The 24,172-nt window shown below is 30.9% G+C and overlaps 2 protein-coding genes across 3 annotated transcripts; both read left to right on the forward strand.

The window, feature by feature from the left end:
• Positions 1 to 22: 22 nt before the first annotated feature.
• Pdp (Pyruvate dehydrogenase phosphatase) lies at positions 23 to 22,730 on the forward strand. The gene is made up of 5 exons (XM_963107.4): positions 23 to 443; positions 16,624 to 16,762; positions 16,814 to 17,061; positions 17,115 to 17,328; positions 21,863 to 22,730. Exons 1-5 carry the CDS (start codon positions 219 to 221, stop codon positions 22,555 to 22,557), a joined length of 1,521 nt encoding a protein of 506 aa, XP_968200.2. The 5' UTR covers positions 23 to 218; the 3' UTR covers positions 22,558 to 22,730.
• Positions 972 to 13,038, forward strand: LOC656151 (uncharacterized). Of its 2 annotated transcripts, XM_970628.5 has the most exons (4): positions 972 to 1,125; positions 6,026 to 12,293; positions 12,349 to 12,775; positions 12,830 to 13,038. In XM_970628.5, the coding sequence occupies exons 1-2, from the start codon at positions 1,078 to 1,080 to the stop codon at positions 7,019 to 7,021; spliced, it is 1,044 nt and encodes a 347-aa protein (XP_975721.2). In that variant the 5' UTR covers positions 972 to 1,077; the 3' UTR covers positions 7,022 to 12,293; positions 12,349 to 12,775; positions 12,830 to 13,038. The 2 variants fall into 2 exon arrangements, with proteins under 2 accessions (XP_975721.2, XP_064210885.1); XM_064354815.1 differs by having other exon boundaries at positions 12,349 to 13,038.
• Positions 22,731 to 24,172: the final 1,442 nt, after the last annotated feature.

Consider the following 24,172-nt stretch of genomic DNA (forward strand, 5'->3'; position numbering starts at 1 on the left):
CAGTGTTTTCACGGTCTGTCAAAAAAGTAACCTCCAAAATGTCATAACATAACCTTCAACCTCAGTGAAAAAATGTCGCACGTACAAAATACAAAAATAGAAATATTTAAACAAATTTGTTAATTTCGAGTGTCAATTGGAAGCGTAGTATTCAATTTGAGTGATCCAGAGACACTTTAATCAACATTGTGTGCGAGAAATTTCACCAAGACGTAAAAATGGTCGTGGCCTGTCGTACTCAACAGTTGATAAAAACGGGCAAAACTGTGACTATTTCAAAGAAGTTCAATTATTCGACTAGTACATCGCTGGGATTTAGAAATTATGTAGATACAGTATCAGTGCCTCGAAGTGATAAACCCAGAGTAAGGCTCTATGACTGCAAAAGATTCCACTCTTCCAGGGAGAGCAGAAGTACGTTAGCCAAACTTACACCACAAGAGGTAATTGTAATCTTCTGATATTTACTTAATTATACGTTTATTGTACTATTTTGTTCTGTAATATCACTGTAAATATTAAATTGCCAGCTTTGGGAAACAAGCGGTCATATTACAGTGGCGTAGCTCAATTTGGAGCACGATTTTGGAGTTTACAAATTACACATTTGTAACTGTATTCATACTTTTTACTATACTTATTTGTACTTATAAACCTACAGCCTGTTTCAGTGAGTCTAGCTATTGACCTTTAAATATTAAAATATTTAAAAATTAATTTTACAAAGTCTAAAAGTAAAAAGTTTAAACTTTCGCGTTACATTTTGTTATATTTTGCGACCACAATCTAGAAAAATGTAGGTCTTTGTTTGAAGGTAAATAGTTTCACAATATTGTTATTATATTAATAAAAGCCCCTTCGTTGCGCCACTGACTGTGTTAATCCTTAAATGAATGTGAATTTTGTGTGGACAGGTAGGTAAGTACGCAAATTTAATAATAATAATTTAATGTCATCATATTTTGAGAAAATTACTTAAATCCTTTTTAATTGTTATTTGCCTAAAATAAGATAAAATTAAGTACTCTTTTCATATAAAACAAACACAAATTGCTTCATTATTCACAAAATAGCAAGATGGGTTTGTTGAAAAGTCAAGCCCTTGTGCTTTTTGCCACCTTTACAGTAAGTAATTTTTTTATTTAATCAATTTTTCTGTTTTGCGTCTTTAATCACGTTATTAACGCACTTGTTTGACTGTGTAGGTTACTGTAAAGTTTGCCAGTTCAAAAAAATCACCAGATTGGAGTTGAAAAAGTTGTCATATTTACACCCATTTCCATCATAGTACATGTGATTTAATTTTAACGTTACTGGGCACACCACTCACTCACTTTTTAGGGAAAAAAAATAAAATAAAAAAATCTTTTTTTTTAATCAGATGGTATTCCTAGGTTAACTAATTACGTAATAGACTGATTTAAGTTTAAATAGTTGTAATTAAGTTATAATGGGTTAAACTGCGGAATAATTTTAATGTTTTTATAAAAAAAACTTACGTTCAAATGGCACAAATAAAAAAAATAAAATGACTAATGAAAGATTTTTTCATTTTATTTTTAAATGACACGAAATTTATTTTTTAAATTTATGCAGAGGGTGTTTCACATAATTTTACGGGGCCTGCGCCTGTAAAATGCCACCAACAATACATATTTCAATACGAACTCGATTACAAATTTTGAAAAATTAGATAGAGAAGAGTTTGTTCACCTCTTCGAAAAATTAGTTAGTTAGTGATTAATGATAAATAGTAGATTAAAATCATAATAATGGAAAACATAAATTTGTGTCTAAATTTATGAAACAGTTATTGGTCTGACAACTACTGTCATGGGTTTCCAAAAATTTAATAATTAAATATATCTAGTGTTTTGTGATTTTTGTATATTTGGGTGCGTACATTAGGTGCAGGCCTCGTAAAGTTAAGTGAAACACGCTGTGTATTGTTGCTGAAGTCCTCCAAAACTTATTTTTTCATGCGATTTGAACGTATTTTTTTTAATAGAAAAATAAATTAATCGACTTTTTAATCCGTTTAAACTCGGTTAAAAATATTTAAAATGATGTACTAACTGATCTGTGAGGTAATGAGTAATGACTCAATGTACGAACAACATTCAATTGCTAAGAAAGCGTTTTGTTTATTATTTTTTTTAAAAATCCAATTTCAATTTTGAACGCACTTGCTTGAACAGCTTCTCTCCGAACGTTCTCAGTATAGTTTAACGTTATTGTAAACGGATGACATTTTTACTTTACTTTTATTTATTTGCATAAAACAATACATTTTTTAGCGAAATTTTGCGAAATAATATTTGTGTTAAAACGATTGAAATAGTGAAAATCATCTAATTATCGTTCTATTTTGACGATTTTTTAGTCTGTTTGATGAAATCTCGTCAACACACAAAACTTTTAGTTTTATTATGTTCTTAAAGGCATGAAAAAGGTAAAATGACACTATTTTTGACCATAGTCCCGATTTTTCTTGTCTTATTTAAAAAAAATTGCTTAAATTTTGATTAATTTGGCGCATTGCTAGATAAATGAATCTTTGGGTCAAAAACGAACTACAGTAGAGTTCGGTTATAACGAACTTGCGGATATAAAGAACTATATTTGATATAAATTGTGATGCAATTTTTTTACAACGTACTTTTGGCTAAGCTTTTAAGAACATTGTTGATAATTAGTGTTGACATAGCAGCAAGAGCTGACTAAACTTTAGTGACTAAAACTTTATCAAAAAAAAAGACAACATAAACTAGATTTGCATCGTTTAAGTACTTTATTACAAAATTTACATGGCTAATAGTCGGTGACATTTGAGGGAGGGAATAAAATTTGGTGTTACTTTCGCAAAAAAAGACTTATTTTTTTAAGGGAGAACCTGTTTTTCTGTAGCTGTTTTTGCTATTTTTTTAAAGCAGTGTAATAGATTTTGAAGAACTAAGCTCAGAGATATTTGTTTTAAAAACTCTTGTTGGTAAAGTTGTGCGCCAAATTTAAATTTATTTGCCGATCAAAGCCCTCTATACCTCAGAAAACAATAAATATTTGGATAAAGTAAGTTGAGTTATTTGGATTCTTTTGAGCTTTCCTATCATTCCTTAAAATTTTGAACAACTACCAAGTTCACTCCGTAAAAAATAAGTGCTAAAAAGACTGTTTTAATTTGCCTCTTATTATGAACTCCGCATAACACGAATTTATTTTCTGGGTTCGTTATAACTGGACACTGTATACTGTACTGTATTTTTATTTTTTGGACCATTTTTGAACACATTGTAGTATCAGTTTCGGTTTAGCTTGGCGATTTTTCAGTCAGTTTTAGCGAAAATTTTTCGACAAATAATTGCGTTTCTAACTAACAATGTGCTAAACACACGAAAAAAGCAAAAATAGTCTCATTTACCAATAATTTTAATTGGGCACTACTGTATTTCTATTTTTTGGACACATTGTAGTATCAGTTTTGTTCTATATTTTTCAGTCAGTTTTAGCGAAATTTTTCGACAAATAATTGCTTATTTACATAAAACAATACATTTTTTAGCGAAATTTTGCGAAATAATATTTTTGTTAAAACGATTGAAATAGTAAAAATCACCTAATTATCTTTCTACAGGGTGCTCAAAAACTGGCGCACTAACTCAATGGTACGTTATTATGAAGCAAGTGCAGATTACGGGAAAAATGTTGAAAAAATTCCGAAAGTCATATTTTACAAAATCTGGAGCTACAAACTTATTGTGTTAACTTCTTTAGTTTTCATTATTTTTTTATGTTTTTATGTTTCATACCAGGTAATCGTTCCGTAACAAAACGATGAATAATTATTTTTAAATTTACTATCAGATTTTAGCAGTTTTTTTAATTTAAAAAAATTAAAATTCATCCAAAAAATCACAATGTGTAGATGTGCCAACCCGGGAATTATTTCCTAGGAAACCGTTCCAAAAATAATTTATTTTTATTGTTGATCAAATTCTATTGCGATCATGACTGTTAGACAACTTTGCCAGATATCATTTATCTAAAATCCTTTATTTATCAATAACTTTAATACAAAGAATTTTTTTACTATTTTTACCTTTATATCTAACCAGTTCTCTACCACACAGCATTGAGTTGGTGCGCCAGTTTTTGAGCACGCTGTATATTGGCGATTTTTTAGTCTGTTCGTTGAAATCTCATAAAAACACAGAACTTTTAGTTTTATTATGTTTTTAAAGGCATGAAAAAGGTAAAATGACACTATTTTTGACCATAGTTTGATTTTTTGTGTTATTTAAAAAAATTAAAAAAATTTGGCGCATTGTTAAATAAATCTTTTGGTCAAAAACGAACTACAGTAGAGTTCGGTTATAACGAACTTGCGGATATAAAGAACTATATTTAATATAAATTGTGATGCAATTTTTTTACAACGTACTCTTGGCTAAGCTTTTAAGAATATTGTTGATAATTAGTGATGACATAGCAGCAAGAGGAGTGTTAACTAATGAACAAATTATAGAATCAGTGACCGAAAACCTTTCTATCTCTTTATTGACTAAAACTTTATCAAAAAAAAGCAATATAAACTAGGTTTGCATCGTTTAAGTACTTTATTACAAAATTTACATGACTAATAGTCGGTGACATTTGAGAGAGGAATAAAATTTGGTGTTACTTTCGCGAAAAAAGACTTATTTTTTTAAGGCAGAACCTGTTTTTCTGTAGCTGTTTTTGATATTTTTTTAAAGCAATGTAATAGAATTTGAAGAACTAAGCTCAGAGATATTTGTTTTAAAAACTGTTGTTGGTAAAGTTTAAAGTTGTGCGCCAAATTTAAATTTATTCGCTGATCAAAGCCTTCTATACCTCAGAAAACAATAAATATTTGGATAAAGTAAGTTGAGTTATTTGGACTTCTTTTGAGCTTTCCTATCATTCCTTAAAATTTTGAACATTTACCAAATTCACTCAGTAAAAAATAAGTGCTAAAAAGACTGTTTTAATTTGCCACTTATTATGAACTCCGGATAACACGAATTTATTTTCTGAGTTCGTGATAACTGGAGACTGTATACTGTACTGTACCATTTTTGAACACATTGTAGTATCAGTTTCGTTTTAGCTTGGCGATTTTTCAATCAGTTTTAGCGAAAATTTTTCAACAAATAATTGCGTTTCTAACTAACAATGTGCTAAACACACGAAAAAAGCAAAAATAGTCTCATTTACCAATAATTTTAATTGGGCACTACTGTATTTCTATTTTTTGGACAATTGTAGTATCAGTTTTGTTCTATATTTTTTAGTCAGTTTTAGCGAAATTTTTCGACAAATAATTGCGTTTCTAACTAACAATGTGCTAAATACACGAAAAAAGCAAAAATAGTCCTATTTACGAATCAGTTCAGTGATTTTTCGCTCCAATCTTGGGTTAAATGTTGAAAAAAAGATTCATTTTACACTTAACAATTCATTTGAATTTCAGGGTTCAAATGCTTCAAAATAATGTAATTTTCGACCTTATTTGGTGATTTTTCTTCCGGTTTAGCAAATTTTTGCAAAGAAAACGAATTTTTGTCACCAAACACACTTACATATTTAAAAAAAAATCCATTTTCCAATAATTTGACATTTTTTTTTACTATTACCGCTTATATCAGTAATTGAAAAATCGAATTTTGTTTGTTGACGATTACGTAATAGAAATCGCTTTTTCTACTAGAAATTCGGGAATACATTCATTTTTTAGAAAGTTATTTTTACAATTTTCCAGAGTGCATTAATAGCTTAGTGTATTTAATAATTTCCATTCTTGAATGGCAATGTTGTAAGTAAATCGATTACAATATTCTAACTAGAGGAGTTGAATTTACGAATAGCCTTGTTTTGCGGCTAACCAACTTTAGCAAAATCCTCCAAATTTTTGTTTTTTAAAAATGGCAAAAAGGCGCAAAATAAGAAAATAGCAGTCGTGTATTTGCAATCTCAAACTTTCATAACTATTTTATACCAATTTCTTTAGATTCTTCTTTCTGGCATCACTGCTAAACATGCAGGTCGTCCCTCAGACAACAACTTGAACTCGTTGATAAATAACATTTTTAGCGCCGTTCTCCATAGTCGAGGAACTTCATCAAACCAAATCCTTGAAAAACTCATTTCCGCAGACGGAAACGTTGACGTAGCCGTTAGTGGCATTAACGCGGAAATTAAAGGCGATCTCCTCGCAGTTGACGGCGATCAAGTCCGAGTGAACCAAGAAGAATTGAGAAACTTACTAATAGACGGAATCAAAACAGCCATCCAGGAGAAATCCGCCAGAAATCCGTACTTGGCAAAAATCCTTGAACAACGTTTCGACCAACTCTATGCCTCTCAACTTGTGCTATTAGACGAGTCTAATGCTATCCCATTGAGCAAAATCCAAGAACTGTTAGAAAAAACAAGTCGCTCGAGGAGCAAACGCGACGTCCAAGTGCGCGATTTTGACTTGGGTACGATAATATCCGAAATTTTGGGCAACGCGCTTAAGGGGCAATTAGTGGGTCTTGTTAACACACTTCTTGAGCAAGTTAAAGGCGCCTTGCAGGCTTTGTACGTGCCGACGCCTCCATCAGGCAATGACTTTGATACTATTTTGACTTTTGTTGTGAACACGCTAGTGAAGAGGGCGCTAGAAATTATAACTGTGGTGCAACAAAATTTGGAGCAAATTATTAATATTCTTCCGAGTCCGGATGTTCCGGTTAATGGAACGGCACCAGTGTCGCGAAGGAGGCGAGCAGTGGAGGAACAACCTTTTGCAATCACTGCACAAGAAGGTCTTCTGGATGTAATCGTTCGACCAGTGCTGGAATTGTTGGCTTCAATCCTTACTCCAGTGAATGAACAAATCAAAACTCTTGTTGATTCGGTTTTGAATGGACTCGCTCCTATTGTTGGAACGTTGATTATCACGAGGATAAGGAACGTGATTATTGCACTGGTTGATCTGCTTATACCAGCGAATCCGATTTAATTCAATGTTTTGGGCAAATCGAGCAACTATTTACAAATTTTGTAAATGAGTTGAAATAAATAATTTGATTTCATAATTGTTTTCTTTACACGTGTGTGACGTTGATATTTGTGAAAATGTGTTGATGTTGAATCAAGTGTATTATTCTTGTGTATGAATTTATAACATTGTTATTGTTTTATTGATACTTTTCATTGGCATCGTAACACTTGCACTTGCAAAATTGAGCAGTGTAAACAAATCATTTAATCGAAGCAGTATCTAAGGTCAACAAATATTTTCACGTCCAAGCTGGACTTATCTTTTATAATTTCTGTACAAGTCATTTAAAATGCATTCATCGTTGTTTATAAAATTACGAACAATTAAATAGCTCAATTGGGATAAATACGAGGGCAAGGTGAGAAATTCTCGGCCTACCACAGATTTAACATTGTTATCAATAAAAATTTTATGCGGGAGCAAATCATTATGTCATAATAGCATTCCTCAAGTTTCGTCTTAATCTGACAAATAGTTTTTTTATGAGCTTTTTTTAATGTAAAGGTGCATGTCTGTTTTAAACAATGGATAAAATGGAGAACTTCTTTGTTTTGGAGGGATTATTGCCAACAGAAATTTATCCAAAGTTGGTGAGAGTTTATAATAAAGAGTCAACCTTTTCATATTCTACTGTAAAAAATGGCCAGCTGAATTCGAACGTGGTAGCACATCTCTCAGTGATGAGTTTTGTGAAGGACGAACAAAAACAGTAACCACGGATGAAAACAAACCTCAAAAAAATGCACAGTTTGGTTTCGATGATCGGCGAATGAAAATGTATGAAATAGCTAAGGTTATAGGGATATCTGAGAAATGGGTGTAGTTTATTTTGCACCAAGAATTAGATACGAAAAAATGCCCAATGCATCTGCCCACAAAGGCGATCTGCCAATGGGAAAATTGAGAGATTTAAAATATAAATTATTAGAACATTCTTCATATTCACCAGACTTTCACCAACCACAAATTTAAGAGAAATTGTGGTTAGGAAAGATTATCACTCGAATGAGGAGGTGTTTGAGGCTGTAAACAAGTATTTTGCAGACCTACTAGAACGTCACTTCAGGGATGTGATTAAAAAATTAGAAACACACTGCATTAAGTGTGTTGAACTAAAAACTAAATATACAGGGTGTCTCAGCTAAGACTTTCGAGGTTAATATCTCAGTCATTTGTCAACGGATTGTTATGAAATTTAGAATGCACATATTTTAGGAGGTGGCCTGTCAATTAGGGGCAAAACAATAACCTCAAGTTAAAAAATTAAATTTTAAAACACATTTTTTTTTAAATTACCGTTGGAACATTAAACCCCGAAAAATAAATGGCCACACAAAAAATTAACCAAATCGCTCGGCTGATCCAAGAAAAAAATTAAATTTTGTTGTTAAAAACTTAATCCAAATTTTGATAGTAATTTGGGCAGTCACCTTTTGAAACAATTGATGAAGCATTTCTATGCGGCATTTTGTGAACCATTGAAAAAAACTGTTAAAAGTGTGCGCGCTGTTAGAAAAGTAAAATTGTTTTAATTTGGTGAAATTACTTTAAAAACCAACAACAGTGGCTGAAATTTCTGTGTTGTTGAAAAAGGAATCAATATTCACCTATGGAAAGTGTCGTTGGACTTTTTGTGAAATTTTATTTATGAAATTTAAAGTTCAAAGAATCGTCAATAATTTGAAGACACAGAAAGCGTACCTGAACTAATTCGAGTGAGGACAAAATACGTCACTGGAAACGAAGCAATAGTTGGGGCTGTAATTCAAGCTTTTGAAGAGTATCCAATCAGCAGTGTACGAAACATTTCCAAAGTCCTGAATGTTTAAGTGTCTAGAATTTTTTAGTTGTTATTTAGTCTTTTAGCCCTTTTTGAAAGAATTAAAGCATCTAGTAGCAAAAGTAAGTCAAAAATATTGTTTTTTAACTTTGTATGGGTGAGAGATAATTGTCAAATGTCCCTTGCGTGACAAATACGTTTCTGCGAGTAGGGTTGACCAAAATTATTGAATTTCACTACCATTGGGTAGTGCTCATTTGTCTCATAGAGATCTACGCTTTTCATCAGTATCCACGTTTAACAGTTTGTTTCTCATTTTTCTCGCGAAACAGACGTCTTCCACGAACGAGCTTTTTCTGACAGCATTTTTCACTGACGAAATTTATTTAATATAAGTCTTAAAAGGCTTAACATTTTAGAAAGGCATGTAAAAATTACTTTTTAAGACTTGAGTTGTTGCATTAATTGGATTTTAATCTTTATCTTCTAAAATATCTGCATTTTAAATTTCATAAAAATCCGTTAACAAATATCTGAGATATCAGACTCGAAAGTCGTAGCTGAGACACCCTGTATAAAGAAATAAATGCATATTTGAATTAAAAAACCAAGTCTTTCATTGTTAGGCCGAGAATTTTTCAACTTGCCTTCGTAAATACTAGGATGCGACACGACGTATTTTCCTGTTCTTGTGGCCGTCAGTTTTAAGAGCAATAACAAAAAATTACAGGCGTTACATTCTCAATATTGTAGAAGAAAAAAAATTAAAAAATCAAAAAAATAAGTAAGTGGGCAAGAAAGTGGGTTAAACATTCTAGTCAAAAATATTAACGTAAATTAACCAAGCGAAAATAAAAACGGACATTCAAAGGTAATTTGATCATTAAGGACGAGTTAGATGGGTCATGAGTGGATTTGAGAGTTTCTAACGATTCTAGAAAAATTAAAAATGGCCTTTGTTGAAAATTTAAATAATTTTGACATTATCTGTGAGGGAAAAGGAATGACCGGGAGTAAGAATATGGGAAGCGAATGAAGATGTGTTGTTATATGCGTATTTTTGTATTTTTCTATTGTCCTTACATGTTCTTGTATTCTAGTTGCAATCTTGCCCACTTACTTATTTTTTAATTTTTTTGAATTTATTTTGTAATTTAAATTCATTATCTTTTTATACCTCTTGTTACGCCTCCCGTTAGAGGCCGGATTTAAAAAAAAACATAATTTCTATTGCTTATATAAAAAACTTTTTATTAGTACTTCAGACTTCTATTTGATTAAACTGATTAAACGTTTTGTTCAATTTTTTACACTTTGGAAAATTTTAAGTAACTTTATATTATTTGTTATTTTTAGAAATTCATTTTTATCACCTTACCTTTTGTAGATTAAATTAACACGTTACCCACTAGAGGTTGGGGTTTTTTCAAAAATTTTGTCCGTTTTTTGTCATTTAACGTCCATTTTGTGCACAAAACTTCTAAATTACTGCTTTATACTATTTATACTAATAGTTTTAATATCAGTTTTTTTTACAAATTTTCCAAAAAAAATTTCTCCTTTATGACACTGCCAAAAACTAGGTAAGATTTTTCCATCTCTGTAGCTGACTCCTTTTTAAACTCTCGTAACAGGCACTGATGATGAGACACACGAAGTCTCGAAACCGCTCTGCCCCTTCATACATGTAAATCTGGTTTTAATTAAAATTTGTGGGATCGACTTTGGTTTTTCAACTCCTCTTATCTCTTGAAAAAATTGGCCCACTTTCAGATAAAAGGATGTTTCCTTCCAATTTATACTAGTAGTTATTGGGCGGTAACGATCTTCTTCTTGAAGTTTCCATAACTTCATTAATTACTTATTCCTTTACCTTCCTTCGTCGTTTCCCTCTTTCATCCTCGTTGTTTGGAATTTTTTTTCTTGAAGTAACTTGGTACATTTTTTTATCACTTCTCATGCAATTAGACTCACACTTTTGACAGTTTTTTGTCATTGTTCTCAATTTTCCTGCTTCTAGTTTAACATGAACGATTTTGTATTACAAATGCTTGTTGCGTTGTGTATTCGTTGAACATTTTTCGATATCCAACGTTTGTTGCATCTTTATATATCCAATTTCAGTTCATAGTAGAATTGCAACAGCGCATTTGAATTTTTTGGAGTGAAAAATAACGCACAAATTGAGAGTTTCGGTATAAGAAAAGACTGTGTTAAACTAAATTCCAGCGACACACTTTGAGCTAAGAAAACCCACCGGATGTATATACCATTTCAGAATAAAAAAAATTATGTTTCCTTGGTCACTACAGTTTCATGATTCTATTATTTTATACATCATTCATTTAACAAATAATAATAATAATTTAACACATAATAATTATTTTTCTTGAGTATTTTTTTACTGCATTATTGTGTTTTATATTAGTTTTTAAAGAAGAATTATGATTATGATTGTTAGCCCAGTCAAATTAGACAAAAATAAAGCGATGGATGGAAAAAATTCCTAGAGAGTTGGAATTTTTTTAAAAACTTTCTTTACACCTGAGTAGATATACAGGGTGCTCAAAAACTGGTGCACCAACTCAGTGGTACGTTATTGAGAAGCAAATGCAGATTACGGAAAAAATGTTGAAAAAAAAATTTAAAATTCATCCAAAAAATCACAATGCGTAGATGTGCCAACACTGGGAATTATTTCCTAGGAAACCGTTTCAAAAATAATTTATTTTTATTGTTGCTTAAATTCTATTGCGATCATGACAAAAAAACAAAAAAAGGCTGCTCGGGGATATGTCTACCCAAGTCTAAAGGAAGCTCTTAAAAAAACTGCAACTCTCTAGGAATTTTTTCCACCGATTTGTCTAATTTGACTGGGCTATTTTACTCACATACACTTTAAATTTAAGAAAATGAGAAATAGAAGAGAAATAGAAAACATTTTTTATTCTTTGGTAAAGTTTGATCGAGTGTTGTTTCATTAGTTAGTTATTAGTAGCAGAAATATTGCTTGAGGAGTCGTTTAGCTATTTCAGACTGCGTAATTTACGTAATTCGTGTTTTTGGAATTAAACGTGCGCGGTATTTTTCCAATTATTGTACTAAAAACGCTCTTAATTTCGGATAAACAAATTATTCTCACTAAAGGAATTTATAGTGGCCAAAAGTCATTTCATCTTTTATCTTTATTATCTAAAAGCAAACGTAAGTAATTATCCCCAAATCCTTTCTTTGCGAACCCATTGTTGTATTTTTTTTTCATACGAAATAATTCGGCGATAAAATGATTGTGCAGATTTTCGTTTGTAAATAAAAGATGTCTTTTATGGCTAAATCCTCAACCTAAAAGATAAGTCAAGAGCGAGTATAAGAAACAGCCAATTTAGTTTTAATATAGTTATCAAAATGGGTCTCCGAAGCTTTTCGGTTATCATTTTTTGTTTATTAGCCGTAAGTATTGTATAATTTTTTGTTTTCATTACGAAACTCGTCCGTCCAATTGTAGATCACCACAAGTGGCTTATCACTCAGTTCTGAAGTAAAAAGTAAAATTATAAATGAATTATTGGCCATTCACGACACCTCCGAAAGTCAAATTTTAAGCAAACTTGTTGAAGCAAATGGCAACGACCAAGCCATAATCAATGGAATTAATTCCGAATTGAAAGAAAATCTTTTACACAGAGACGGTGAATTAGTTAAAATTAAAACTGAAGCTTTGAAAAAAATTCTCGGGAAATCAACTGAACAGATAGCTTCGAAATGGTCCGGCAGTCCTGCCCTAGCGTCCATTTTACGAGAGGCCATTGATCAAGGACTTGAATCACAAAATGACGATTTGGAAATTTGGGCTGAAGACAATGCGATACCGGTTAAGGATTTAGTGAATTTTTCTCAAGGGAATGATCGGAGAAAACGTTCAGTGGAAAATGGTACGGAAATTGTTCCTCTAGGTGGTTTCTCATTGAACATAATATTTGACGTAGTTAGGGGATTGTTGGCTTTCATTACGAGCCCAATTAATGGCCTTGTGAAAGGGGTACTGAAGAGTATATTAGAAGGTGTTTACCCTACGATTGGATATTTACTTTTGTCACCATTGAGGGCAATCTTGAATACTGTTCTTGATCTGTTGCTTCCGTGTAATAATTGTACTGCGTTGTAAAATTTTGGTACAATAAATTTTAACCTTGCAGTGTTCTTTCTCTTCTCTAACATGTAGTGTTAATAAGAAATTTTAAAAAAGATAAACTATCTTTTGTAGACGCAGAAAACAAAGTCTACCAAAAGGAGCTTTCGTTGGAAAAAAATAAGGACAAGGGTCTTATTCAATAAGGGTCTTATTGAATGTTTTTGAAATATTGTCGCTCATTTTTAGATCAATGTTTCAAATCAAAAGAGCTTTTAACTGTAAAAAGAATAGCGAAGTGACAATCATTTCTTAATGCATTTTTTTGTTTTTTTTATTATATCTTGGCATTGGCTAGTTTTTCCGTAAAATTTTGCAGATATTTTTGAAAACAAAGCTTATCAAAAGAGCCTTTTATTGAAAAAATTGTGAACCGACAATCATTTTTTAGAGCCTTTCGTTTTTGTTTCTTCATATTTTTTCATTTTTTCATTTTTCATTTCGTTTTTAGGGGAATTATTTTTTGTCGGATAATCAAAAAAATTTTCCAGATTTTCTTGAAAACAGTTATTTAAAAGAGCATTTGACTGTCAAAAATTATGAACTCACAAAATTTCGTAAAGTCTTAGAACTTTTTAATTTTTTCATAGTATTGTGGCATTAACACATTTTTAGACGAATCTTTCTTAAAATTTTCCAGATTTTTTGTTGAAAAGAAGGGTTGTTAAGAGAGCATTGATTTTAAGAAAAATCTGATTAACAATCACTTTTTAAGCCTTAATGATTTTTTTCTTGAATTTCTTACTAAAAACAACGCTTAATAAAAGACCATTTAACTGTAAAAAATTGTTTTAGTGTTTTTAGAGGAATAAATTATAATAGTTTATAAAATTTATAAAATTTTCCAGATTTTGCAGATAACAAAGCTTATCAGAAGAATTTTAACAGTAAAAACACTTCCTAGACACAGATTATATGGATAAGATTAAGACAATAAGCTAATGAAAAGAGCTCTCTATTGCAGAATATAAGTCCTAATTGTTTTTCTTCTTAATACAGTCTATCAAAACATTTTTATAAAAATAGCCTTAGACTTAAAAAAATAGTGCACTAGTAATCACCAGTTAGGTGATCTAATGAATTTTTTTGTTTTTGCAAAATATTTATTTTGGCAATTAGTTACTAGTACTACTCGTTTCTAGGCAAATGAATTGTAATTATTTTAATAATTTTTGCAAAAATTAAAGCTTAGTAAACGAGTAAACGGAATTTTGATTTAAAAAAATAGGGAACTAACAATCACTTTTTAGAGTCTTAATGAATTTTTTCAAATTTTTTAAATTCTTTGTAGCTTTGGATCGCTTTTAGACCAATTTCTGTAAATGAATGTTATTTTTATTGAAAACAAGGCTTATCAAAAGAGCTTTTAACTGTAAAAAAATAGTAAACTGACAATCACTGTTGAGGACGTTAATACATTTCCTTATTTTTTCAGAATACGTAAAATGTTTATGATTTTTGCAGAAACCAAAGCTTATTAAAAGAGATTCTGACTGAAATAACGGTAAATTGACAATGAGTTTTTTGATAATTTTTTCTCAATATATTTTGGCATTGGCTCGTTTTTAGATTAATCCTACTTAATTAATAAATTAAAAGAATATTTGACTGACAATCATATTTATTAGAGCTTTAAATTTTTTTATTTTTTTCATAATATCTTGGCATTGTTCTTTTGTAGACGAATTTGCTGAACACAAGGGTTGTCAAAGGTTGTGTTCTTTGAAATATTTTGGCATTGTTTCATTTTCAACCAGTCTTTTGACTTGCTTTGTAATTTTTGAAGGAAACAAAGCTTGTCAAAAACCCTTTGATTGTAAAAAAAATAGGAAACCGACAGTTATTTCTGAGGGCCTTTAATTTTTGCATGTGCTCGTTATTAGGTAAATCCTTTAAAAAAATTTATTTTTGAAGAAAACAAGGCTTATCAAAAGATTTTTTAACAGTAAAAAAAATAATGAACCGACAGTCACTTTTTAGATAAACACAAAGCCGATGAAAAGAACCTTCGACTGCAGAATACAGGGTGCTCAAAAACTGGCGCACTAACTCAGTGGTACGTTGTTGAGAAGCATGTGTAGATCACGGGAAAAATCTTGAAAAAATTCCTAAAGTCATATTGTAAAAAATCTGGAGCTACAAACTTATTTTGTTAACTTCTTCAGTTTTCATTATAATGTGTTTATGTTTCACACCAAATAATCGTTCCCTAACACAAAGATGAATAACTATTTTTAGATTTCCTATCAGAGTTTAGCAGTTTTTTTAATTAAAAAAAAATAAAATTCTTCAAAAAAATCACAGTTTGTAGGGAATTATTTCCTACGAAATCGTTTCAAAAATAATTTATTTTTATTGTTGATCAAATTCTATTGCGATCACGACTGTAAGACAACGTTGCCACATATCATTTATTTAAAATTCGATATTTATCAATAACTTTAATGCAAAGAATTTTTTTACTATTTTTACCTTTATATGTAAGCAATTCTTCACCACACTCCATTGAGTTGGTGCGCCGGTTTTTGAGCACCCGGTATAAGGCCTAAATGATTTCTTTTTCAGTGTTCTTTGACAAAACAAGTTTTATAAAAATAGCTTTCGATTTCAAAAAGACTAGTGCACTGGCAATCACTAGTTAGGTGAATTAATAAATTTTCTTGTTTTTTTTTTTCAAAATAATTTGGTAATTACTACTTGTTTCTTGTTGAATGAAAATTTTAATAATTAAAAATCAGTTTTCGGCTGTAAGGACAGTCTACTGTAAAATAATAGTGAATTGACAAACACTTTTTAGAGCTTTCATAAATTTTTTCTTGTGTGAAAATATTTTGGCGTAAGTAAAATTTTCATGATTGTTGCAGAAAATATGGCTCATCAGAAGAGCTTTATATTGTAAAAAATAGAGAGCTATCACTAGTTGAGGCCTTAATGAATTTTCTGGGTTTCTCAGAATCATTTGACTCGAATTTTTGCGTTTCATGTTTACTTAAAATATTTTGGCAGTTTTTAGTTTTTAGTTTTTAGGAGAAACAGCCGTAAAATTTTATTACAGAAACCAAAATTTAATAAAGTTTTCGACGTTAAATTAACAGTGAATGACAGTTCTTGGGGCCTTAATAAAATCCTTTTTTTTTCTCAAAATATTTTCACTTTATCTCGTTTTTAAATGGATCTTCCGTAAAGTTTTCCCGATTTTTGTTGAAAGCAAGGCTAGTCAAAAGAATATTTGACTGTAAAGTCTTCTTCGGGCCGTAATTTTTTTTTTTTCGTTTTTTCAAAATATTTTGGAAGTGGCTTGTTTTTAGATGAATCTTTTCTAACATTTTTTTTGGAAACAAAAAACCCTTTATACCCTAAAAAAATCGTGAACTGACAATAATTACTTTTTATGGCGCTCATGAGTTGTTTCGTTTCTTCAAAGTAGTAGTTCTAATTTTCTCTGTAAACAAGGCTTAGGTACCTACTAAAATTCTTTCAACTTTAAAAAATAATGAACCGACAATTACTTCTTAGGACCTTAATAATTTTTTTTATTTTTTTTTAAATATTTTTTAAATGGCTCCTTCTAAATGTGGACTTTTCTTTCAGGTGGATAATATATTACGTGCCAATGAATATACCCATGAATTTTCAAACGGATCCGTCAAATCGTACGACTCGAATCAACTAGCTTCAAATAATCCAATAGAAGATACGCGAGCCGAAGCTTCCTGTTTAATCACCAGCGGTACTAACACACCAAAGTACACTAAACAACACTACATTTTTTATATTCTAGGCCTCTTAGTTGGAATTTTTGATGGTCATGGTGGAGGTGCTTGCGCTCAAGTATTAGCAAAAAGACTTTTCCACTACATAACAGCATGTTTAGTTCCTCACGATCACCTCACCGAATACGTAGCGTCTTTAGCATCGTCAAACCCAATGAGATTAATCGAGTCATACAACGATAAAGTTCAATTAGTCGATGATGTTAGGGAATTGTACGATAAGAGTTTTAAGGTGTTTCTCAAAGACTTAGCAGAGGTTTGTCCCATTATTAAAATTGTTTGTTTTTGGTTATTTTTGCTGTTTTTTAGGTAGGACATAAACAAGGATTTGAAATGAGTAAAGCACTCGAGAAAGCTTTTTTAAGACTAGATGATGACCTTTCAAAGGAAGCTTTACCAGTTGACGGAAAAATAAATATGAAAACTTTGTCGGTGGCGATGTCTGGGGCTGTAGCTTGTGTGGGGCACATAGATGGGGCACATTTGCACATTGCAAATGTGGGGGACTGTTGCGCCGTGCTTGGTAAGTAATAGAAGACGATTTGTATTTATGCAGCAATAAATGAGCCTCAAAAATAACATCTAAATAATGTTAATTTAAATTATTTGAGTCTAAGCTCAATTTTTAATTATAGCTGATACCCTTTTCTTCTCGACAGGATATAAAAGAAAATATTTCATCGACATTTTTTGAAGGGATTTTAAGACAGTTTGATTTAATTTTAAATCCCAAGCTTTTGTTTGGCATGTACACATTTAGCAATTTGATTTTTAAATTTTCTTTAATTTAAATTCACATTATTAATTGTGAAACATGAATAACATGATAAAATTGAAATTGAATGAATTTTAGAAGTTTAGAAGTAATTTCAAGTATTTTAACAAAAAGTTGCCTCGAATTAAAATCTTTAATAAAGTTACGTAAAAATGAATTTAAAAAAATTATAACGGAAGTAAAAGGAACTACAATAACCGATTATTAGCTAAATTAGTTAATAAACAAAAAATAAACAAATAATAAAGCAAGTCACTGGAACACAACAATAATTAAAGGTAAACATCCATCAATCTTAAAGTGGATGATTTAGAAATTAGCAACACTGAAAATGTAGTTAACTATTTTAATAAATATTTGTCTAATGCGCCAAAAAACATTGGCTATTTAATAAAGTGTATCCCTTTAGTTTGGGCTTGATTCCATTTTCTAAGACGGAAATTAAAATTTTGGCAGGTAAACTTATAATTCAAATTCAAATAATTTAAATTGAATTGAAATATGGAGTATTTAAAAATGTTTAGTCAAAGAATTTCTTGTTTCAACCCCGAGAAAGGGTGAAAAAGCGAAAAATTTACAAAAACCAAAAATTGAATCTTTCTTCTGGATAAAGCTAGAAACTTAATTTTTTTGCAAAAGATTACTCAATAAATGCAGATTTTTATGTAGTTACACAAGGTTGAGTTTTTATAAAGGGAAACCAAAAAAATTACATTTTCTTGTAACGTTGCATATTTGTGTAGTGAAATTTTCGAGATACGAAAACGTTTTTTATTTTAATAAAAGATAAGTTTTTGGTGCAAGAATCATTTTGATATTTGTAACACTGTTCAAGTTTTTGCAGAATTCAGCAGAAAATTTTACATAACAATCAAGTGTTTTTGATAGCTTTATAAAATTGTAAATTTCATCCCTTTACATTAATCACCCTCTGGTAATTTGAATATATCAAAAAAGTCAAGTAGAATTTTATGCTTTACCATTCTTATTTAAAACTTTTTTTTCTAGTTCTTAAAAACGTTTTTTTAACCCTCTTTCGGGAGTTGAAACAAAAGTGACTTATATAAAATATGCAAGCTTTTCCACAACATTTCTACAGCGTGTTCAAAAACTGGCGCACCAACTCAATGATGTGTGGTAGAGAACCGGTTACATATAAAGGTAAAAATAGTAAAAAAATCTTTGTATTAAAGTTATTGATAAATAACGGATTTTAGATAAATGATATGTGGCAACGTTGTCTAACAGTCACGATCGCAAAAGAATTTGAGCAACAATAAAAATAAATTATTTTTGAAACGGTTTCCTAGGAAATAATTCCCAGTGTTGGCACATCTACACATTGTGATTTTTTTGGATAAATTTTAATTTTTTTAAATTAGAAAAACTGCTAAAATCTGATAGTAAATTGAAAAATAATTATTCATCGTTTTGTTACGGAACGATTACCTGGTGTCAAACATAAAAACATAAAAAAATTATGAAAACTAAAGAAGTTAACACAATAAGTTTGTAGCTCCAGATTTTTTAAAATATGACTTTAGGAATCTTTTCAACATTTTCCCCGAAATCTGCACTTGCGTCTCAATAACGTACCACTGAGTTGGTGCGCCAGTTTTTGAGCACCCTGTATTTAAGGGCTTATTTGACTGGACTATTAATGGTGCAACTACTCCTGGTCTTGACGAAATTTCGGGTTTTTTAATAAAAAAAGTCATAAAGCCGCTTACCGACTTATCTTAATTCTTTGACTTAACTTAACTCCCGGTAGATTCCCAGATATTTTTTAAATTGTCTTAATGATTCCTGTTCCTGAGAATAGGAATAAAATCTGTGTGTAGCATAATAGATATCTAGCTTAGGAAGTAGGTGTTAAATACCCAGGGGTGTATAACATTTTATAAGGAGTACTATTATTATTTCTGAGCAAATCGTATTAGAAATACATTGTTGAAATAGTATTTACAACATTTTATTTAGAAAATTATTGTTTTACCTAGCAGTTTTAGCGTTTAAGGGTGCTGCATTTTGGATGTCCGAATACGGGATCTCCGAAATTAAGAGGTTTAGAGAAAATCGAGTGACACATTCTGGGGTCCGTTTTTTGAGAAAATAATTTCGGTCAAAACCGCATCTCGCTGTCATCTTTTGTTTTCGACTTATAAACAGAAGTTGACATTTTAGCGGAATTTAAAAAAAATCATATCTTCCTTATTATAAAAGATACACATTTGAAATAAAGACATTATACATGCACTTTATTCAGAGAACGTTATCAGCGATTTTTTTCAACCATTCGTTTAATTATAATAACATAAAGTTGTATTTTTTTAAATAGGAATCATAGTTGGCTATGACATTTTCGAAAAGCGTATTTTTTTCTAATTTGATATGTTTATTTGTGTAATACATTAATTTTAAATATTTAAGAAAAAACAATACATTTTGCTTTTTCTTTATACAGACTGATCCAGAAATACTGAGTCTGTTGGCAACACATTTGAAAGTATTTGTGCTCGTAATTTGCAACATTGCAATCGAATTCGATTTTTCTTGACAATTATTTGACGTACAACCCCACAAGAATATTAAATTGTTGTTAACTGGAAGCGTATTCCATTGGTATCCTTAAAAAATTAAGTCCAGTGTTGCCAACAGACTCAGTATTTCTGGATCAGTCTGTAGTAGGCCAAAAAAATTTTTAGATTTTTAATTAAAACTATGAAAATTGTGTTACCCAACAAGTATTTATAATTTAATGATTTTTTTCAAATCCTAATTAATTTAAAAACAGCATAATAAATTTTTATTTGATCAAATTTTTGCAATTAATAAAAATTATTTGTTTTATATTTAAAATGGCAGGCTTACGTTGTCATTCTACATATTTTCCAATTTTAAACATGAAATGTCGGAAGAAGAAAAATCTTATTAATTGTATGATTGCGTATCAGCAAACTTTAATTTTACAAAAAAATAACAATCCAAACACCAAAATCAAATTCCATCTGCGGTAAAAAAATACACAACATTATCCACTTCATTTCCATCGCACTTCACTAAATCATAAAAAAGTGGCATCAAATGGTAGTGACACATCGTTTGCAATTTTCTGCACATTTTTTATGTAATTAAATAAAAAATAAATAAAAAAAAAATAAAATGTGCGACGCCCGTATATTTGTTCAATTGAAAATAACTTTAACATAGCTTATTTTTATAATTTCACATTTTTTACTTTAATAACCATTTACAAAATTTCTACATTATTCACACCTTTTATGAAAAATAATTTTTCCATGGCCAACTACTTTAAAATACTTTAAATATATTTTTATCAAAAATACTCGTATATAAAAATATCATACTATATTTATATTGTTATGGGTTCAGAAAAAAATAAGCTTTTCGAAAATGTCATAGCCAACTATGATTCTCATTAAAAAAATACAACTTTATGTTATTACAGCTAAACGAATGATTAAAAAAATTACTGATACCATTATTAAATTTTCTATAAAAAAGTGCCTGTATAATGTCTTTGTTTTAAATGTATATCTTTTATAATAAGGAAGATACGAATTTTTTAAAATTTCACTAAAATATCAACTTTTGTTTATAAGTCGAAAACAAAAGACGATAGCGAGATGCGGTTTTGACCAAAATTATTTTCTCAAAAAACAGACCCGAGAGTGTGACACTCGTCTTTCTCTAACCTCTTAGTTTTGGAGATCGGCTATTCGGACATCCAAAATGAAGCACCCTGTACAATAACATCTCTGTTTCTATTAATAAGCATTGGGTTCTGTTTTTATAGTCACAAAGTGGGGAATTTGTCTTCAGGTGTTCGATAATAACACGTTTAACAAACAGAACTCTATCTGGAATCCATAAAAAATTAAATTTTTATGAATCCTCAACATGAAAACATAACTCATGTTTTAAAGAAATTTTTAGGGTTACGTTCATTTAATTATTATTTTTATATTGTTATTTATTGTTTTTATGTTTTATATTTTTTATATTATTTATTTTATATTATTATTTTGTATTTTTTTATGTTAACACTTTAAAATTTCGCCATTACAATATTTTTTGGCGAACCACTCTTTCTGTACCTATTGAGTTTGAACACTTGAACCGGACATTATTTGTACGGACGAATAGCCATAATCGTCCGTATACAAATGTACGGACATCGTTTCATATCCTCTTTTTGAGGTTCAAATAGCCGTTTAGAGTTTAAATTGAAAACGACAAGCTAATTATTTTTCCATGTCAGGTACGCTATCCGATACAAATTCCTGGATAGCCAAAAAGCTAACCCAAGAGCACAACTACCAGAACAAATCTGAAGTGGAGCGCATCATCAAAGCCCACCCTTACAACGAAAGCAACACCGTGATCAGAGTAGGCCGATTGCTAAGCCAACTCGCTCCATTCCGTGCAATGGGCGATTTCTGCTACAAATGGAGCAAAGAAATCATGTACGAAGTGGTAGTCAAACAGTTCGGCAAAACTGCAATCCCTCCAAATTACCACACACCTCCATATCTCATCGCCACTCCCGAGGTGACGCACCATCGCCTCACCCCTCGTGATAAGTTTCTAGTCATTGCCTCAGACGGACTCTGGGACATAGTCTCCCCACTTGAAGTCGTCCGTTTGGTCGGAGAACACATGAAAGGCAAACCGACGCTAAGCTCTTTGAAGCTTCCGCGGAAAAACATGACGCTGAGTGAAATCAACGAACTGCTGTTGCAGAGGAAAGAGGGCTTGAAGACCAAGCCGAAGGACTCGAACGCTGCAACGCATCTCATACGGAACGCTTTAGGTGGAACGGAGTACGGGATAGATCATGGAGAGTTGTCCGAAATGCTGAGTCTGCCGGATGATGTTGTCCGGGTTTTTAGGGACGATATCACCATCACTGTTGTTTATTTCGATTCGGAATATTTGAGGCATTGTCCGCCGTAGGTATGTGATTTGGTCGTGTTTGTGATTAGAAGATAGTCAATTTTTGTATGCCTTGTTGAATAGTGGGTAGGTTAGACCGACTGAATGACTGGTACCTTTTGATTCGTGATGTTCTTATTTATTTTTAATAATAATCTTATAGATATTTAATGACAATAAAATTGTGGGCAATTTGAACAAGTTTGCTTCACCCCAATGCAGGTCCATTAAGGAAGTTTCCTTGTTTACTTTTAAGTACCTGTCAGAATATTCTTCGAAAAAGAATTGTCCTTGAAGGGTGATAACGGTGTACGAAGTACAACCACCAGATTATGAGCGCAGAAGGAATTATTGTGTATTTATTTTTTCACTGGCACTAAAACTTGAAACACCCTGTATTTGATTTCAAAATAACATGAAGACAAAGTCCGGAAAGTCGCGCACCTCATTGAAGGGGAGTAATTGGGGAGTACAGGGTACCGAAAAAATGTTTAAAAAAATTCCACATGCTCTGTTTTTATATCAGAGCCTAAACAAATTATGGAAAAAGGCAACATTGCACAAAGATACACGTGAAAACTAAAATTAAAAATTATAATTAAAGTCTTGGATTTTTTTAACATTTTTCTGGTTATCTAGGGCATCGGCCGATGATGTAGTGTCACGGCGGTGCGCGACTTTCCGGACATCCTGTATATAGGAATATTCGTCAAAAATTTATGACGTGTTATTATCATTATTATCATCTGTGGAGGCAACAAAACCCATACTTTTGTGGGTGCAGAAGGTTCTTTGTGTGCTGTCACGTCTTATTTTTTCAACTTTTTAAACCATTTACATGGCGACGAGCTGGAAGGATGTTTGTTTTTTTTTCAGCAGGATGGAGCTACAACCCAAATTGTTCACCAAACTTTAGATTATTTACAATAGTTTTTTTTCCTGAACGAATCTAATAACCATTGCTTGGCCACCCGTTCACCTGACTTGATTCCCTTACTTTATTTTTTTGGAATTTTATACAATGCACTTCATGTTTATAGGAGAATGCAAAATTTGAACGAGCTACTAGAGTTCTTAAGTGAATTTGGAAAATATTAACCAAGAGAACCAAGGGAGAAACATTTTTGAAAACAAAAAACGTAGGATTAAAATTTGTTTACAACTATTTTTCTACTGTTAGTACTCTAGATGGGTTGATTAGCAAAATATTTTTGGAAAATACAAATGTATTTTTCACTATTTTGCATTACATCCAACAGTAAATAATAATTAATTATAATTAAATAATTAAATTTAGTATATGCTTCAGAGTATATAAATATCGTTTCAGATGTTTATCAAATTTATATCTCCACTTGTTTTTAGAATACAAGGCTAACTTGATTTTTTTAATGGTAAGAAGGATCAATTTTAATATTATTAAGAACGGTATTTTTTTCAAGTTCTATAGTGTAATGCATACCTTTTTTCAATCGAAACTTAAAAACAATCGTACTAATATTTTGAAAAATGTATAATTTTGTTAGCCTTGGAAATGTATTGATCTATCGTTAGCTCTTTGCCGCTTGAACATTGACTAAAAAATAAATAAAAACTAAAGTAATTGTTAAAATAACACTTTTATCTGAAAAAGAAC

This window comes from Tribolium castaneum, chromosome 1, assembly GCF_031307605.1.
Source record: "Tribolium castaneum strain GA2 chromosome 1, icTriCast1.1, whole genome shotgun sequence".
In the NCBI taxonomy this organism is placed as follows: domain Eukaryota; kingdom Metazoa; phylum Arthropoda; class Insecta; order Coleoptera; family Tenebrionidae; genus Tribolium; species Tribolium castaneum.